This window comes from Pan paniscus, chromosome 3 (assembly GCF_029289425.2).
Source record: "Pan paniscus chromosome 3, NHGRI_mPanPan1-v2.0_pri, whole genome shotgun sequence".
Classification (NCBI taxonomy): domain Eukaryota; kingdom Metazoa; phylum Chordata; class Mammalia; order Primates; family Hominidae; genus Pan; species Pan paniscus.
Genome location: NC_073252.2, coordinates 85,390,225 through 85,410,108, shown reverse-complemented (window position 1 = coordinate 85,410,108; position 19,884 = coordinate 85,390,225). Strand labels below are relative to the sequence as shown.

The following is a 19,884-nucleotide window of genomic DNA, read 5'->3' as shown; positions in this document are numbered from 1 at the left end:
CTAGGTCTGGGCTCTCTGAAGGGCCACAGTTCTTCTCTCCATCTCTCTTCCCTCCTTCTCATCACCTGCAACATAGTGAGCAAGGGATGTGTTTCAGCCCTGCCATTTGGCAGGTCTTGAGTTCTTGTCCCATGTCCAGGAAGAAGGGGGCATGTAGACAAGTGGAGGGTGAGCAAGGTGAAGAGGTGCTTTACTGAGTGACAGAACAGCTCAGAGGAGACCCACAGTGGGTAGCTCCTCTCCACAGGCAACAGGCAGGTTCATCCCAACGTCTGTTCAGCTCTTAGCAGAAAAGAAACCCATGGTGGGTAGCTCCTCTCAGCAGACAGGTTGTCCCAACATCTGCCCAAATCTGGCTGAGTCCAGGGTTTTTATGGGCTTCAGAGGGAGGAGGTGTGTGCTGATTGGTCCATGGATGGCCATGGGTGGGTCCATATAAAGCACTATAAGTTCTCACTCTGGTCCACAGAACTGGCAACCTGGCCCCCAGGCCTCAGGCCATCCGTGGACTGAAGGTAGGGTTTCACCAGCAAACTGCCCCTTTCCAACCAGGAGCCTGTCTGCCTCCTGCCACCATTAACCTGCTGTCCACAATGCCCACAGTGCCCAGGCCGTTCATGCTGAGGGGTACCTACAGGCTAGCACCAAGCTGCCCTCAGCACCTACTCCGCCTCCCTCCCATGCTCATCAGCACCCAAAGTCTGGAGGGAGCCAAGGTGGCAGGGGGCTGGCCTGTCAGTGTTGCCCTGAGCATGTGCACATCTGGCCGGGTTGTGACAGCGCTGGGGCTGGGCCTCAGCTTTGCTCCAAAATCAGAGAAGGTGCCTGTAGCGGGGAAAGTCCAGGCTGCAGGAGCACGCACTTCTGAGTCTGCTGAAGCGTGGGGGCTTCCTGGGCCCCTGAGAGTGCAGAGATGCCCGGGTCCTCAGCTGCAGCTGGATAGCTGCAGTTACAGGGGCTCCTACCTGCTCCTGGCCCCCAAGAGCACAGGGATGCCCAGGTCCAGAGCCATGGGTGGGCAGCCACAGCTGCACTCCAGAGCTCAAGGCTCCAGCCCTGCCAACTCAGAAAGGGGGTGGGGCTTCTGCCTGTTTCAGCTCCTGCCAGCTCCATGAAGCACACAGCCCCAGCCACGCCTCCCTCGCTGCAGCCAGTGTCATGGCAGTGGCCACTCCAGACAGGCCCACACTGCCATTAATATCCAAATATATATTTAAACTAATTAGAATTAATTTTGTTTATTCATTTTAAGTAATAGTAAAGGAAAGCATGAAATTTTTTAAAAAAGCTTAATCAAAATGGCCATGTGTTAAATCTGCTAAATAGTCAGTTATTCTAAACCTATATTATTAAAACTCAGTTTTTCTTCAATGGTGTATGCTAATAAACATAATTTAGTAGTATATTATAAGTATTATTTAGGCTAATTTCAATGAAATAATGTAGTATTATAAAGCAGATTGCTAGCTGGGCGTGGTGGCTTATGTCTGTAATCCCAGCACTTTGGGGGGCCGAGGTGGGCAGATCACTTGAGGTCAGGAATTCGAGACCAGCCTGGCCAACATGGTAAAACCCCATAAATACAAAAATTAGCTGGGCACGGTGGCGCCCACCTGTACTCCCGCTACTCCAGAGGCTGAGGCCAGAGAATCACTCAAACCTAGGAGGTGGAGGTTGCAGTGAGCCGAGATCCCACCACTGTACTCCAGCCTGGGCAACAGAGTGAGACTACATCTCAAAAAATAATAATAAAATAAGAAATAAAATAAATGAGATTGCTTACACAAAGGTATGTAACACTTTTTTTTTTCTTTTAGACAGAGTATCACTCTTTTCACCCAGGCTGGAGTGCTGTGTCTCAGTCTCAGCTGACTGCAACATCTACCTCCTGGGTTCAAGTGATTCTCCTGCCTCAGCCTCCCAAGTAGCTGGGATTATGGGCACCCGCCACCACTCCCAGCTAATTTTGTGTTTTTAGTAGAGACCAGGTTGGCCAGGCTGGTCTCGAACTCCTGACCTCAGGTGATCTGACTGCCTTGGCCTCCTAAAGTGCTGGGATTACAGGCATGAGCCTCTGTGCCCAGCCAACACATTTTTTAAACATGTTGAGATGGATAATACTAAAATTGCGGTTCTTGATTGCAGTAATATGTGATAATGTGTAGTTATTTATTTGATAATCTCATCATTAGAGCTGCGAGCATATTACCACTTGTAATAAATAAAAGAAAGTCATTTTTCTCGTTTTAATTTTTTCTTAAAGTGGTATCATAGTTATTAATTTTCTAGGAAGTTATCATTGAAACATATGACATGTAATTTGCAAAAGTTATATCCAAACCCATATTTCAAGAACTTTCTTGTCATATCTTAGATTCAAAATAAAGATCCATTGAAAAGACCTCTTCTCTGTGTGGCTCTTCCTGAATACTTGGACAGCTTCCACAGCTATGGACACTAAAGCAAAAAGTGGGCAACAGCCAGGTCATTTTACATGTTGGATTGATATGATTTAGAGTGCAGAGAGACTCAGGTGGGAGCAGAGGAGTCCTAAAGAAAACTGCCCATTATCCTAATGATTTATTGGATATTTATCTATTGATCATCTCTGTGGTTTTCTATTTGTTGGTTGGTTGGCTAGTTTTATGTTTGTTTTTTGAGGTTTTTTTTTTCTGTTTTCTCCAGATTCTAAGGTCTACTGACAAAAGGAGTGTTTGGCTGAAAGAAGCCAACTAATACCCATTTAAGGTGGATCTTCTCTCTAGTCTTTACAAATCCAAGGACATCTTAGAGGCCAAAAAAAGGTGGTGGGGGAGGGACATTTCAAGAGTATAACCTCAAAGTCAGAGAGACCTAGATTCCCACATTATGAACCATAGAACATTCGACAAATTACAGGCATGCCTCATTTTACAGCACTTCATTTTATTGCGTTTCACAGATATTGTGCTTTTTACAAATTGAAGCTTTATGGTAACCCTTCATTGAGCAAGTCCATTGACACAATTTTCCCAAAAGCTCGCTTCATGTCTCTGTGTCATATTTTGGTAATTCTCACAATATTTCAAATCTTTTCATTATTATTATATCTGTTAAGATGATCTGTGATCAGTGATCTATCTTGATGTTACTACTGTAATTGTTTTGGGACACCAAAAACCACATATCTATATAAAACAGCAAACTGAATCAATAAGCATCATGTGTTCTGACTGCTCCACCAACAGGTCGTCTCCCTACAGCCCTCTTACCTGCTCCCCATAATCAGGCCTCCTGTTTCCTGAAACCCAGCAATATTCAAGTTAGGCCAATTAATAACCCTACAGTGGTCTCCGAGTGTTCAAGTGAAGAGTCAAATGTGTTTCACTTTAAATCAAAAGCTAGAAGTGATTAAACTTAAGGCATGCTGAAAGGCAAGATAGGCTGAAAGCTAGGCCTCTTGCATCTACAGTTAGCCAAGCTGTGAATGCAAAGGAAGCATTATTGAAATCAATTTAAAGTTCTATGCCAGTGAACCCACAAAGGATAAGAAAGTGAAACAGCCTTATTGTTGATATAAAGAAAGTTTTAGTGGTCTGGATAAATCTAACCAGCCACAATATTCCCTTCAACCAAAGCCTAATCCAGTTCAAGACCCTAACTCTCTTTAATTCTATGAAGGCTGAGAGAGGTGAGGAAGCTCCAGAAGAAAAGTTCGAAGCTAGTGGAAGTTGGTTCCTGAGGTTTAAGGAAAGAAGCCATCTCCATCCCATAAACAAGTGCAAGGCAAATCGGTTTCTTGAGATGGAATCTACTTCTGGTAAAGATGCCGGGAAGATACTGAAATGAAAACAAAGGATTTAGAATATTCCATAAACTTAGTTGATAAAACAGCAGTAGAGTTTGAGAGGATTGACTCTAACTTTGAAAATACTGAGAGGTGACAGCATGCTGGCAGTCCTCAGAGCCCTCGCTTGCTCTCGGCACCTCCCCTGCCTGGGCTCCCACTTTGGCGGCATTTGAGGAGCCCTTCAGTCCCCCACTGCACTGTGGAAGCCCCTTTCTGGGCTGGCCAAGGCTGGAGCCCACTCCCTCAGCTTGCAGGGAGGTGTGGAGGGAGAGGCACGAGCGGGAACAGGGGCTGCGTGCGGCGCTTGCAGGCCAGCTGGAGTTCCGGGTGGGCGTGGGCTTGGTGGGCCCCGCACTCGGAGCAGTCGGCCAGCCCTGCTGGCCCCAGGCAATGAGGGACTTAGCACCCGGGCCAGCAGCTGCGGAGGGTGTACTGGGTCCCCCAGCAGTGCCAGCCCACCGGCACTGCGCTCGATTTCTCACCGAGCCTTAGCTGCCTTCCCACGGGGCAGGGCTCGGGACCTGCAGCCCTCCATGCCTGAGCCTCCCACCCACTCCGTGGGTTCCTGTGCGGCCCGAGCCTCCCCAAGGAGCACCATCCCCTGCTCCACGGCGCCCAGTCCCGTCGACCGCCCAAGGGCTGAGGAATGCGAGCGCACGGGACAGGACTGGCAGGCAGCTCCACCTGCAGCCCCCGTGCGGGATCCACTAGGTGAAGCCAGCTGGGCTCCTGAGTCTGGTGGGGACGTGGAGAGTCTTTATGTCTAGCTCAGGGATTGTAAATACACCAGTCGGCACTCTGTATCTAGCTCAAGGTTTGTAAACACATCAATCAGCACCCTGTGTTTAGCTCAAGGTTTGTGAATGCACCAATCAACACTCTGTATCTAGCTGCTCTGGTGGGGCCTTGGAGAACCTGTGTGTCCAAACTCTGTATCTAACTAATCTGATGGGGAGGTGGAGAACCTTTGTATCTAGCTCAGGGATTGTAAATGCACCAATCAGCACCCTGACAAAACAGGCCACTTGGCTCTACCAATCAGCAGGATGTGGGTGGGGCTAGATAAGAGAATAAAAGCAGGCTGCCCGAGCCAGCATTGGCAACCCACTCAGGTTCCCTTCAATACTGTGGAAGCTTTGTTCTTTCGCTCTTTGCAATAAATCTTGCTACTGCTCACTCTTTGGGTCCACGCTGCTTTTATGAGCTGTAACACTCACCGCGAAAATCTGCAGCTTCATTCCTGAGCCCAGCGAGACCGCGAGCCCACCGGGAGGAACAAAAAACTCCAGACGCGCTGCCTTAAGAGCTGTAACACTCACCGCGAAGGTCTGCAGCTTCAGTCTTGAGCCAGCGAGACCACGAACCCACGAGAAGGAAGAAACTCCGAACACATCTGAACATCAAAAGGGACAGACTCCAGACACGCCACCTTAAGAGCTGTAACACTCACCGTGGGGGTTCGCTGCTTCATTCTTGAAGTCAGTGAGACCAAGAACCCACCAATTCTGGACACAGTACTACTTTGAATTCATAGATTCATTATTGAAAAAAAAAAAGTGTCATTGCACACAAGCTAATGTCTAAATTTCTCCAGCTCTAAAAATCAGACTTCGGAGGCATGACAAGAAAACTAGGGGAAATACCTCTGTTGGTAGGTCTGGCAATCATTTCTGTATATTTTTCCTCAGTATTTATAGTGAAAGTGAGCATTCTTCATTGGCCTGTGTAATTGCTAAGTGTTATGGTGGTCTTTCATTCCTAATCTGCTGGGATACTACAGAGCCAGCCTTGCAAATACAGGCGTCTTACTATAACTGATTAACATATAGTAATGGCTGTCATTCACTAAGTTTGTATGCAAGATGTGCTTTTATATGTATCTCATTTACTCTTGTGCTTTTTACTCTTATGAATGACTGTGCTTTGTATATATGTCATTTACTCTTCACAGCAACCAAGCTGATATTACATCCATTTTACAGATGAGGTAACTGAGAACTCAGGAGAGGTTAAGTAATTAACCAAATATCACACGGCTCATTAAAAGCTTGGTAGGAATTCGAATGCATTCTTCTAGCAGCTGCAATCTATTCCCTGCTAATTGGATATTTACCTAATTGTATGAAAGGCAAGTGTTATTAATGTTGTGATTCAAAGTCAGGAGTTTTGATCTTTTCGAATTTATCTAATGGTTCAGAACTGGATTCACTTTTCTTTTTTGCGTTAGGGAAGAAGGCAGCTAATTGCTCTGGCTGGGACTCCCAGTTTAAAAAAAAAAAAAAGCCGGTGATGACAGCCTAGGTTTAAATTCAACTCTACATTTATACTATGATCTCAAGTGGTTTGCTTAGTTTCTCTTAATTCTTTATGTCTTCATTCATATAATAGAGATTTCTATTGAACCTACTGCTTAAGGTTATTGAGAAGATAAAATGAAATGTGTTATGTGAGGGCTGAGAGAGGTGAGGAAGCTCCGGAAGAAGCATATGCCTGGCCATAGTAAGTGTTCAAGACATTGATGAAAGACCCCTATTCTTCTGGTTCAAGTTAGGGTTTAAAAAAAAAAAAAAGAAAAATACCCCGTTATCCTTATCTTTTTTTTTTTTTTTTTTTTTAAATACTATTTCAACTTCTGGGAAGGCAGCATGTAATTAAGATGCCCCACATAGGCTGGGCGCAGTGGCTCACACTTGTAATCCTAGCACTTTGGGAGGCCAAGGCCGGTGAATTGGTTGAGCCCAGGAGTTCAAGACCAGCCTCTACCAGGGTAGGGACACCCTGCCTCTATCAAAAATACAAAAATTAGCTAGTCTCATAATCCTGTCTCAAAATAAAAATTTTTTTAAAAAACAGATGTCCCAAGTACAAAATATTTTAAACCCTACCAATGAAAGATGTTTTTTAAAACCACAAATACATAAAATCACGTAGTGGTCAGATTAGAAGCTAATCTGTGTTCTAACTGTGAATGATTTTAATTGTAAACATCTAGTGTGCTGTTCACAAAATCATGTTACAACCATCATTCACAAGACCATTCACATCACTCACATTCTATTGGTGTTAATTATAATTTACATAAAGTTGAATAGTTGATAAAGCAATGTGCTTTCTATTAACTCGTTTGAACTTCACAAGAATCCTGTAGGGTTAGTATTTCAATTTTACAAATTTAGAAACATGTTCAGAGAGATGAAGTCACATACACATAAGGGATTCAGGTACGACTGCGTCCAAATGCTGTGTTCTTTCCCTTAACCAATGAAACCTTGATCAACTGTAGGTTAAAACTACCCAGTTTTTTTTTAATTAATAGAATGGAATAAGAAATAGCATAGCCAGACCGTGTGCGATGGTTCACGCCTGTAATCCCAGCACTTGGGAAGACCAAGGTGGGCGGAACAGGAGATCAAGAGATTGAGACCATCCTAGCCAACATGGGGAAACCCTGTCTACTAAAAATACAAAAATTAGCTGGGTGTGGTGGTGCGTGCCTGTAGTCCCAGCTACTTGGGAGGCTGAGGCAGGAGAATCGCTTGAACCTGGATGGTGAAGGTTGCTGTGAGCCAAGATTTCGCCACTGCACTCCAGCCTGGAGACGGAGACGCCTTATAAAAAAAAAAAATAGCATAGCTAGAGCCTCAATATATGAAACTCAACATAGTTGAAACACTTCTTATAGTAGATCACCATGTCAGATGTAATTTATTCCTGTAGGTGTTGGACCAAAAAATTGACAAACACTGACCATATGTGTAGCCCCAGTTACACTTTTACTCACTGTGTAGATTTTAAAGTTGATCTAACAGATTTATTCATTTACAGTATAGGGGTATAAATATATCCTGACTCTACTTTTCTCTATTTCCTAGGAGGCTTTTGAAAATCAAATGAAATAATATATGTGGAAGAACACTTTGTAAACTTTCTATAGAAGTGTTTCATAAATTTGGATTTGGAGGCTATCCAAAAAAAAGTTGTAGATATTCTGAATTCAAAGAATTCCATAATGGGGTTCACTTTTGTGAGGCTGCCACTATCCCTTCATCCCCTATAACAACGTATGGCTGCTTAAGAGGGACAATCGAGTTTGAACTATTTGTGAACTTTGATTTTTTGGTGTGATCTTTCTGGCTCTTAAATATGAAAGTTCACTATTGTCACACAAAGTCCCTTCCCAAGCACTGGAGTGTCTTGCGCAAAACCCAAATTCAATGTCTGTCAAAAATGAGTTGGAAAAAAATGCAATACCATTATTAAGCTCTTACTAGACACAAGCCCTAGTTAGGTCTTTTCTTCCAGTAACCAATCTCTAGAATTTTTTCAAGTCACTAGTTAACATATACTGAATACCCATTTATATAGGCTACAAAACCAAATGTTACATAGGTAATCTTTAGGCTAAATGATTTGCTATTTATTCACTTGAATAAAGATAAAATTCCTAAAGTACAACATATATTTTTTATTTTCAAACTCTAATAGGTCAAGTGAAAAATGATTATTCAAATATACTCTTCTTTCTGGTGGAAACAATCCCTTTGATACGATAACAATTTTTTCTGGCGCTTGATTGAAGCTGTCCTTGAACAGACAAAATTTCCCGTCTTCCAGAAATCGTGCTTAGTTCAAACTAAAATGTGATGTAGCGCAATTTCTCAGCTGGAAGCAGAACGATTGGTCTTTTCAGGATCCTTTAAGATAGGAATCTACATTTGCATCCTCTATCTAGTTTTTGTTTTTTAGGACAAGGTCTGGCCTTTTCGTCCAGGCTGGAGTGCAGTGGCGCGATCTTCGCTCACTGTAGCCTCCACCTGGACTCAAGCAATTCCCGTGCCTCAGTCTCTCGAGTAGCTGGAACTACAGGCACACGCCACTACGCCTGGCTAATTAAAAAAAAAAAATTTAAGAGACCGGGGGTCTCCCTATGTTGTTCAGGCTGATCTCGAACTCCTGGGGTCAAGCGATCCTCCGGCCAGGGCTTCTCAAAGTGCCAGGATCACAGGCGAGAGCCGCCGCGCCCAGCGGCACCCCCTATCTAGTGATAAGCAACCTTCAACTATGAAAGAAGCATCTGGCCTGTGGACACTGTCGGTTATCCTTGGAACTTATCCAATTTAGTAAAACAAGTGAGCAACTAACCCTCCAAGGCCGGCTCACGACACCGGGAGAAAGTGGTGTAAAAGACAATCGCGGCCACACACCGCGTGGGGGCTGCGCAAAGCAGAACTAGGAAGCTTTGCTCCGGTCTGGACTTCGTCCCTCCCAGATCTCTGAGCTAGCAAGCACTGCAGTCCGAGCCAATTGCGAAAGACCAACAAAGCCCAGCCCAGCGGAAGGAACGGTTTCGGAGTTGTTTTTCTTTGATACGGGAGTTCCTCCTTGCTCTCGCCCCTACTCTTTCTGGTGTTAGATCGAGCAACCCTCTAAAAGCAGTTTAGAGTGATTGGTAAAAAAAAAAAATACACCAAACGCTCGCAGCCACAAAAAGGATGAAATTTCTTCTGGACATCCTCCTGCTTCTCCCGTTACTGATCGTCTGCTCCCTAGAGTCCTTCGTGAAGCTTTTTATTCCTAAGAGGAGAAAATCAGTCACCGGTGAAATCGTGCTGATTACAGGAGCTGGGCATGGAATTGGGAGACTGACTGCCTATGAATTTGCTAAACTTAAAAGCAAGCTGGTTCTCTGGGATATAAATAAGGTAACAGTGTTTACTATGTTTTACTTTCTGGTACCTTTAATTTGTGGATGTGTCTGCATTTTGCTGGCAACCACCCTTTACCTCATCTCTGCAAAGCAGGGAGGAAAAAAAAATTAGTATTGCCATTTTGCAGATGGGAGGGCATGAATTAATATGTTGTATGATCACATGATAAACAGACCTAGAGGTTTTAATAGTCCCAGTTACTGCCCCATTTGTAAATTGATCCCCATTTTTGCCCTAGGGATAACTCATAATTTTTTCCTGAACCTGATTTCATTGATCCCTCTATTTTAAAAATAGGGAAAAAGCAATCGTTTTAGCTATATATTAAAAGCGTAAGAAGCTTGTACCTATTAAGAGAAAGTCCTACTTACTGTTAATGAGAAAAGTGGTTTAAAAGATTATACTCGCCGGTGGCTCACGCCTGTAATCCCAGCACTTTGGGAGTCCAAGGCAGGCGGATCGCGAGGTCAGGAGATCGAGACCATCCTAACACACTGAAACCCCGTCTCTACTAAAAATACAAAAAAAAAAAAAAAAAAAAAAGCCGGGCGTGGTGGCGGGCGTCTGTAGTCCCAGCTACTGGGGAGGCTGAGGCAGGAGAATGGCGGGAACCCCGGGGGGCGGAGGTTGCAGTGAGCCAGGATGGCGCCACTGCACTTCAGCCTGGGCGACAGAGCTAGACTCCGTCTCAAAAAACAAACAAAAAAAAGGTTATACTCAACAGAAACCAATGCTACATTGCCATAGTTATTGGCAAGAGTAATTTTAAAAAGCATCTTTTCCGGGAGGCTGAGGTGGGGGGTTGCTTGAGCCTGGGAGGTGGAGACTGCAGTGAGCTGTAAACGCCCCACTGCACTCCAGCCTGGGTGACAGAGTGAGACCCTGTCTCAAATTTTTTTTAAAAACATTTTTTACCACGTTTGACCTTTGATACTGAAGGAGTGGCGGGAAAGCATCTTTTAGTAAAAACAATAAAAGGGAAAAAAACTTTCAGTGTAATTTTTTACCTAGGACAAGTGTAGGTGTGGCTTAGGGAGGAGAAGAGGACCTAGAATCCAACCTTTTATTTGACCTTTGGTAGATGAACAAAGGGGTTTCTAGAAGATACCTGATGGCCTGAAACATTATCCATTACACACTAGTTGACATGCAATGCTGTAAACAATAATTCAAAGGATGTGAAGTTAAATGAGGGTTAACCCAGTGAGTGGCTGATGAAGACAGCAATCAACAAATAATGACTGCTGCTTAGACATTAGGGATAGGGTAACAAACAGAAAATAAGGTTCCATGACCTCAGTCTAGTAGGGAAAATGGACATTAAGTAATTACAAGTGCAGGCTGGATGCGGCGGCTCACACTTGTTATCCCAGCACTTTTGGAGGCCGAGGCGGGCAGATGACCTGAGGTTAGGAGTTCAAGACCAGCCTGGCTAACATGGTGAAACCCCATTTCTACCAAAAATACAAAAAATTAGTTGAGCGTGGTGGCATGCACTTGTAATCCCAGCTACTCAGGAGGCTGAGGCAGGAGAACCGCTTGAACCTGGGAGGCAGAGGTTGCAGTGAGCCGAGATCATGCCATTGCATTCCAGCTTGGGCAACAAGAGCAAAACTCTGTCTTAAAAATAAATTAGGGAGGCCAAGGCGGGCGGATCACGAGGTCAGGAGATCGAGACCATCCTGGCTAACACGGTGAAACCCCGTCTCTACTAAAAATACAAAAAATTAGCCGGGCGTGGTAGCGGGCGCCTGTAGTCCCAGCTACTCGGAAGGCTGAGGCAGGAGAATGGCGTGAACCCGGGAGGCGGAGCTTGCAGTGAGCCGAGATCGCGCCACTGCACTCCAGCCTGGGCGACAGAGCGAGACTCCGTCTCTCAAAAAAAAAAAAAAATTAATTAATTAAATTAAATTAATAAATAAAGTAATTACAAGTGCAACGAAAAATACAACCCAGGTCCAGCCTGGACCAGCATGGTCAAGGTCTGGCATGGTGATATAGTCAGACACATCTGAGCTTTCGTTTTCTGATTGGGTAACTTACTCAACGTTTCCACAGCTTTAGTTCCTTTTCTGCAAAATGGATAAAATAACAATACCTACCTCAAAAAGCTGTCAGTATGGTATGAGATAATGCATACAAAGCATTTAGCACAGTGTGGTATAAGGTAAACACACTGCAGAGTTCTTATTATTCCTTGACAAAGTGTGGTTTAAGCTAAAATTTAAATATATGTAAGAGTTAGTTAGGTTAATGACTTCCAATGTCCAGTGCTGGTTTGTACAAAATTTTCTCTGATCTTCAGTGACATGCATTTATCCAACAAATATTTATTGAGCACCTATTATCTGTTAGGCACTGTTCTAATGCAGAACTGAGGATATAGCACTGAGGAAGACATGAGCCTCATAAGCTAGGGGCAGTATGCCACATTGTATAATAAAATGTATAATTGTTAGATGGTGTTAAGCATAAAGAAAAAAATAAAAGGTGAAAGTAGATAAAAGACTGTATATGGTGGGGAGGGTAGGAGGGGAGTGTTGACTTTACAGTGGTGGCCAGGAAGGCCCCACTGAGATGGAGATAATTGAATCAAGATCAGAAGAAGCTGAGAGCACAGTGAGTCCTGCAGGGAGGGATCAGCAAATGCAAAGCCTGGCATAGACTGAGGGAAGGGAGAGAAGCACAAGAAAGGTCTAGATCTACTCTGTGCAACACAGTGGTAGGTAGTAGCCCCTAGCCTCTTGTGGCTCTTGAGCCTTTCAAAATGTGGCCAGTCTGATTTGAGATGCACTGTGAGTGGAAATACACACTGGATTTTGCAGACTTAGTATGAAGAAAAGAATGTAGAATTTTGTGTTAATAATTTTTATATAGTATACATGTTGAAATGATAATTACTTAGATATGTTGGATTAAATAAAATATACCACTAGATTGGTTTTTTCTTTTTTTTGGTGTGACTACTAGAAAGATTAAAATCATATACATGGCTTGCGTTATATTTCTATGAGACAGTACTGGTGTAGAGATTTAAAGGGCTGGAGCTACAGATGATAAAATTTCCTGTATTTTGGCTTTTTATTCTGGGGAGTCAATGAAGGGTTTTGAGGGTAATTCCTATTGAAGAGGATCCTCCAGCTGCTGGGCTTAGGAGAGATGTAAGAGGAGAAAAGATGGAAGGAACAAGTAAAGTAAGAGACTACTGTGATAATCCAGGCATGAGATGAAATGATGGGGACTGTTGAACCGGGTTGGCAGTAGCAGAGATTCGGAGTAATGGTCAGAAAAATTGAGGACAATGTAGTGAGTTTTTATTAGGTTAAATTAGTTTAATTTAAATAATCTATATTTTATTTTGAGATTATATCCTTCCTACTTTTTGTGGGTAAAAAATATATTTGTTAATGAAATTACATGATAACATATGAGGGTCATTTTGTTAGTTTTGAGTGTCCTTATTTGGCCAAAAGTTTGGCAATCCTAGTTCGGTATACACATCCCACTCTATTTTTCTTGCCGTTTTATAGATTTGAAATTATAGAAGGCTGAGAACCACTAAACCTGATTGGGAAAGGCCAGGGTGGGGATTTGGAGCAGTCCAGGTAGCAGAAACTGGAGATGTGAAGCTCTTGGGCTGGTGAATACCTGGAGAATGAGGAAGAAAGTGGAGTGGTGTTTGATTGTTATGAGATCTAGCTGGCAGGGCAGGGAGGGGCCAAACGGAGGGCCCTTTCACCTAGAGTACAAAGACAATCTCTTAGATTCATCCATGTAATGAGGACAGCAGTGTCCACATGTACCATATGTTAATTTAGGGAAGAATTAATGGTGGTGTCAGCTTTGTTGTTCCACTGAGACTGATAATGGGAATTATTCATTCTGCTTTGTGATAATCTATCACTTCTTGACTATTCTCATTCCCATGCTTGGTTAGAATAGTTTGTAGCCAGGCATAGTGGCATGCTTCGGTAGCCCCAGCTACTCAGGAGGCTGAAGCAGCAAGATTGCTTGAGGCCGGGAGTTCTGGACTGTGGTGCGCTCTGCATGTCTTCATAAGTTCAGAATCAATATGGTACCCCCTGGTGGTGGGCGTGAAGGAGACCAAGTTGTCTAAGGAGGGGTGAACCAGCCAGGTTGGAAACGGAACAGGTCAGAGCTCTGGTGCTGTTCAGTAGTGGGATCATGCCTGTGAATAGCCACTGCACTCAACCTGTGCAGCAGGGAGACCCTTTCTTCTAAAATACTAGTTTGGAAAGAAAAATTTACAGTAAGTGGTGAGCATATAGTATATGCTCAAAGACTATTTGTTGAATGAAAAACTGAATTAATGAATAACTGAAAGAATAATGGGCGTAATTTAAAAAGTTTTTCAATTTTTAGTAATCAAGGTAATGGGTGTAAAGGTCTTAGTTGTAGCAATAGACAAACATATTTGAAAAAAGTTACCAAGGGAAATCTTGAAGAGTTATGAGCAATTGTACTGTGCTGCAAAACATTTTAAAGGAAGAATTCATTTTTTCTTGAAGATCTGCTTATTTTTTATTTCTTACCAACTATCTACAGGGCACTGTCCGGAATTTTTTCTGGAGGAATTTAGAACTTAAATTTGTTGCACCGGCCGGGTGCAGTGGCTCACCCCTGTAATCCCAGCACTTTGGGAGGCCGAGATGGGAGGATCACTTGAGGCCAGGAGTTCAAGGCTAGCCTGGGCAACATGGTGAAACCCAGTTTCTCCTAAAAATATAAAAATTAGACGGGTGTGGTGGCGCATGCCTGTAATCCCAGCTACTAGGGAGGCTGAGGCAGGAGAATCACTTGAACCGGGAAGGCAGAGGCTACAGTGAGCTAAGATTGCACCATTGCACTCCAGGCTGGGTGACAGAGCGAGACTCCATCTCAGAAAAAAAAAAAAAAAGTTTCACAATTCAGAAGGTGTGGAAAGCAGACCAACCTAAATGAGGAAGACCAAGGAAACAGGGCAAAAGTGAGACAGCAGATGTGAAAGAAGGGTATCTTTGCCTCCATATAGTGGAGTGGTGGTTAGTTGCTTGGTGGTTACAGAAAGCCAACCAGTAATAAGCAAATCTCTGAAAACAGAATAAATGGGACATAAATTTTTATTGTAAAATTTGTTCATGTAAGGAAATATATTTGTTCAAAAAAGAGAAGACCCAATCAATACAATATACTTTTTTTTTTTTTTTTGAGATAGAGTCTCGCACTGTTGCCCAGGCTGGTGTGCGGTGGCAAAATCTTGGCTTGCTGCAACCTCTGCCTCCCGGATTCAAGTGATTCTCCTGCCTCAGCCTCCCAAGTAGCTAGGATTACAGGTGCCCACCACCACACCCAACTAATTTTTTATATTTTTAGTAGAGGCAGGGTTTCACTATATTGGCCAGGCTATTCCCAGAATCCTGACCTTGTGATCTGCCCACCTCAGCCTCCCAAAGTGCTGGGATTACAGGTGTAAGCCACCACACCTGGCCAATACAATATACTTTTAAAAAACTTTTTAAAATATGGTAAAATATATGACATAACACACCATTTTAACCATTTCTGAGTGTACAGTTTAGTGGCATTAAGTACATTTACCTTATTATGCAGTGATCTCTTCTATTTCTCTCCAGAAATTTTTCATCTTCCCAAGATGAAAATCTGTACCCATTAAAACAATATATCTCCCCAGCCCTCTCTCTCCCCAGGGCCTGGCAACAACCATTCTATCTTCTGTCTCTATGAATATGATACTCTGGGTACTGCATATAAGTACATTCATATGGTATTTGTTTTTTGTGTCTGGCTTATTTCATTTGGCATAATGAAGGTTGTACGTGTAGCATGTGTCAGAAATTCTTTTTAAGGCTGAATAATATTCTATCCTATGTGTATACAACATTAATATACTTAGAAATGCCAAAAGCTGCTGGTTAAGTATAAGAGAGCAAAATAAAGTTTACCTGAGATGTTGATGTCCCTTGAGGAGTAAGAGTTCCTCATGAGAGTATACTACAGTTTGTGAGGGAGATTTCAGTAAAAGAAAAATATTGTGGGAACCTGCCCCCAATATTTCAATGTAGGTTCTTTCTATTTTCCATAACTGTCAGCCGGCTGAGAAATAAAAAGAGACAGTATAAAGAGAAATTTTACGACTGGGCCGCTGGGGGTGACATCACATATCATGATGCCCCTGAGCCTCAAAACCAGCAAGTTTTTATTAAGAGTTTCAAAAGGGGTGGGGGTGTAAGAACAGGGAGTAGGTACAAAGATCACATGCTTCAAAGGGCAAAAAGCAGAACTACTGATAAGGGTCTATGTTCAGTGGTGCACATATTGTCTTGATAAACATCTTAAACCACAGAAAACAGGGTTCGAGAGCAGAGAACCGGTCTGACCACAGATTTACCAGGGCAAAGTTTTTCCCCACCCTAATAAGCCTGATAGTACTGCAGGAGACCAGGGCGTATCTCAGTCCTTACCTCAACCGCATAGGACGGACATTCCCAGAGCAGCCGTTTATAGACCTCCCCGTAGGAATGCATTCCTTTCCCAAGGTATTAATGTTAATATTCCTTGCTAGGAAAAGAATTTAGCAATATCTCTCCTCCTTGCACATCCGTTTATAGGCTGTCTGCAAGAAGAAAAATATGGCTCTTTTTGCCCGACCCTACAGGCAGTCAGACCTTATGGTTGTCTTCCCTTGTTCCCTAAAAATCACTGTTATTCTGTTCTTTTTCAAGGTGCACTGATTTCATATTGTTCAAACACACATGTTTTACAATCAATTTGTACAGTTAACACATTTATCACAGTGGTCCTGAGGTGACATACATCCTCAGCTTATGAAGATAACAGGATTAAGAGATTACAGGCATAAGAAATTATAAAAGTATTATTTGGGCACTGATAAATGTCCATATTAAAATGAAATCTTCACAATTTATGTTCTTTGCCGCTGCTCCAGCCGGTCCCTCCATTCGGGGTCCCTGACTTCCCACAGGAGAAAAAGAACTTGTTTCCCTTTATTATCATAACAGTTTCACTATGCAAGCTACTAATTCTCCCCACAGCTGTCCAGACTTGGCCTTTCCAACATTAGTTGCCATTTACAAATGTGTACACTGATTCACCATCCTCTCTGTGGATAAATGTATGAGTCCTCCTAGGGTCTGCCCATTAGTGCATTAGTTGACAATTATTAGGTTGATGCAAAAGTAATTGCAGTTTTTGTCATTAAACTAATGGCAAAAACAGCAATTACTTTTCCACCAACCTAATACTTGGCCTGCAGAGTGCACAGACTAGATCTTCATCTAAAATATCTTTTGAGACATTCTCTTAAAAGTTAAAAAAAAGGCAAAAATTGGCCAAAAGCAAACAAGCAAAGATAACAACAACAACAAAAAACCCCAATGGTATGATCCTAAACTTAAGTTGACTCAAAATTGACACCCCAAATTGGACTCATAACCCCTTTTCCTCAAATCTGCTGTCATCTCTGTCTGACATGTGGCAGCGTGATCTTGCCACCTACCAAAACTAGAAAGCAAAGATGTCAGATGTGGCTCCTCCCCATCCTTCCTCATCTACTCATCAAGTCTTACTGATTTTACCTTCTAAACATATATTTTAAAGGATATTCTTTCCTCTACATTTTTTCTACTAATGCCACATTTCAAGTTTGTGTCATCTATTACCTGAATCACTTTAACTGCCTCTCAGTTTTTTTCTTCCTCCAGTGTTGACCCCTAAAATCCACCCTCCATACATCAGCCAAAATAATCAATACAACACATAAACCTGACACTATAATTTAATCAGTGGCTCCTCATTCATTTTTTGATAAATCTTAATATGACATGTGGGACCTTAATCTGAACTTCTGCTGGCCTTGAACTTTATGATCCATGCAACAACACTAATCCTACTAGTGGTTTCCACAAGACCAATCTCCTATCTGTCATTGCCCACACCCTGCCTGATGTGTCCTTTCACCCTGGGGAAAGCAAGTGAAAGGGCATGGCAAACCACTGCTGGAATTGTATTGTGTGCCCCTCTGTGTTCCCGTAACTCCCTGTATAGAACTCTGCTGTGATACTCATCACAATGTATTAGGTTGAAACTGCCAATATTCAATCCTTTATTATCAAAACAATAACAGTATTATGTGGTCCTACTTAACTATGATACTTACGTTTCTTTCTACTACACAGAGAACTTCTTGGGGTCGGGACTCTACCTCATTCATATTTGTGTCAAGGTTTTTCTAAGCTCAGTGAATATGACCTTCACATTAAAATGCTGAAAGAACAAATGGTTTAATGAACTGTGGTTAACTCATTATTTCTTTTGCAGACAGTAAACTGACATCCATGAATAGTTTTTAATGACATGGAAAAAAGTTTAATGTTATATTTTTTAAAGCCTGATATGGAATACACAGAGATACCAACATTCACAAAGTATTCAAAGTTCATAAATATAAAAACTAGTATTTTAAGATTTTTATCTTCTTTTAAGAAGCTTGCTTTAAATTCAGCTCCAAATAAAAGAAGCTAGTCAAAATACTAAAAGCAAAATGTGCCTATATACCTGCCAAAAATGTGTTGTTAACAATCTTGCCCAATTCAAATGGAAAGAATCTCACTACTTTTTAAAAATTATTTTTAATTATTTTCAGCTGTCGATATAATATGTTCATATCAATTATTACCTTGCCCTCTTTTTTGCTTTTTCTAGCATGGACTGGAGGAAACAGCTGCCAAATGCAAGGGACTGGGTGCCAAGGTTCATACCTTTGTGGTAGACTGCAGCAACCGAGAAGATATTTACAGCTCTGCAAAGAAGGTGAAATGTTGTGTTTAGTTAGAATCATATCATGTTAGAGCTAGGAGGTGTTTTGGAGATGACCCAGTCTGTACATGATATAGATGAAGTACCTGAGAAATGTTGTTATTTGACCAAGGTTATAGAACTAGCTCATAGCAAACCCAAAACTAGAACCGAGAACTGAACCTCTCAAATATTAGTATGTTCTGGAATTTTCCAGGGAGTTGTTAAAAATATATATATATACTCTTGGGCTCCACTTCCAGAGATTTTCTTTCAGTAGGTTGAAGGCAGGGCCTCAAATGCATCCACCCTGCATCCCATGCACCTTCATCTCACCCATGATGCTCATATAGGTAACTATGCCTGGATGACACTTGCAGAATTGCTGACAGGGTCTTCTGAAGCCCATTCATAGAATTGGGTTAGAAAGTTACAATAAAGCTATTCTTTATCAGGTTTTTATTGTAGATAGATCTATTTCTTTTCTTTTCTCTCTCTCTTTTTTTTTTTTTTTTTTTTGAGATGGGGGTCTCACTCTGTTACCCAGGTTGGAGTGCAGCGGCATGATCTCGATTCATTGCAACCTCCACCTCCCAGAATCAAGCAATCCTCCCACCTCAGCCTCCCAAGTAGCTGGGACCACAGGTGTGTGCCACCACGCCAGCTAATTTTTTGTATTTTTGGTAGAAAACGGGGTCTCACCATGTTGCCCAGGCTGATCTCGAACTCCTGAGCTCAGGGGATCCACCCACCTCGGCCTCCCAAAGTCCTGGGATTATAGGTGTGAGCCATGCTCCCAGCAGATCTATTTCTATAAAGCATTATTTGCCTCTTCTAGATACAATTGAGATGTGCTGTATATAATGGGGTTTCACTCTGAACGCATTCTCGCTTGTACCTGTTAACTAAATACCTTAATGGCAGCAAGGTCATCAGAATTACCTGGGCAGATTCCTTAAAATACACATTCCTGGACCTTACCCCTGGATATTCTAATTCAGTGCAGTATAAAGAGTGTGATTCAGCAAGACTTGAGAACCTCTTTGTTTATGGAATTTTAGGTTTGAGTTCTTTTTTTTTTTTTTTTTTGAAATGGAGTCTCACTCTGTCGCCCAGGCTGGAGTGCAGTGACGTGATCTCAGCTCACTGCAAGCTCCGCCTCCCAGGTTCACAAGCAATTCTCCTGCCTCAGCCTCCCGAGTAGCTGTGCTTACAGGTGCGCGCCATCATGCCGGGCTAATTTTTGTGTTTTTGTAGAGATGGGGTTTCACTATGTTGGCCAGGGTGGTCTGGTCTGGAACTCCTGACCTCAAGTGATCCACCCTCCTTGGCCTCCCAAAGTGCTGGGATTACACGCGTGAGCCACCACACCTGGCCTGAGTTCTTTTTTTTTTTTTTTTTTTTTTTTTTTTTTTTTTTTTGAGATAGAGTCTAGCTCTAGCTTTGTCGCCCAGGCTGGAGTGCAGTGGTGCGATCTCGGCTCACTGCAAGCTCCGCCTTCCGGGTTCACCC

General features: G+C 42.6%; 1 protein-coding gene across 1 annotated transcript in view; it reads left to right on the top strand.

The window, feature by feature from the left end:
• Window positions 1-8,627: 8,627 nt before the first annotated feature.
• HSD17B11 (hydroxysteroid 17-beta dehydrogenase 11) overlaps window positions 8,628-19,884 on the top strand; it is a 48,876-nt gene continuing 37,619 nt past the window's right edge. The window contains exons 1-2 of the mRNA XM_003811256.5: window positions 8,628-9,531; window positions 18,280-18,387. Of these exons, the coding sequence (XP_003811304.1) occupies window positions 9,322-9,531; window positions 18,280-18,387 (318 nt within the window). The 5' untranslated portion in view covers window positions 8,628-9,321. The remainder of the gene's footprint in view (window positions 9,532-18,279; window positions 18,388-19,884) is intronic.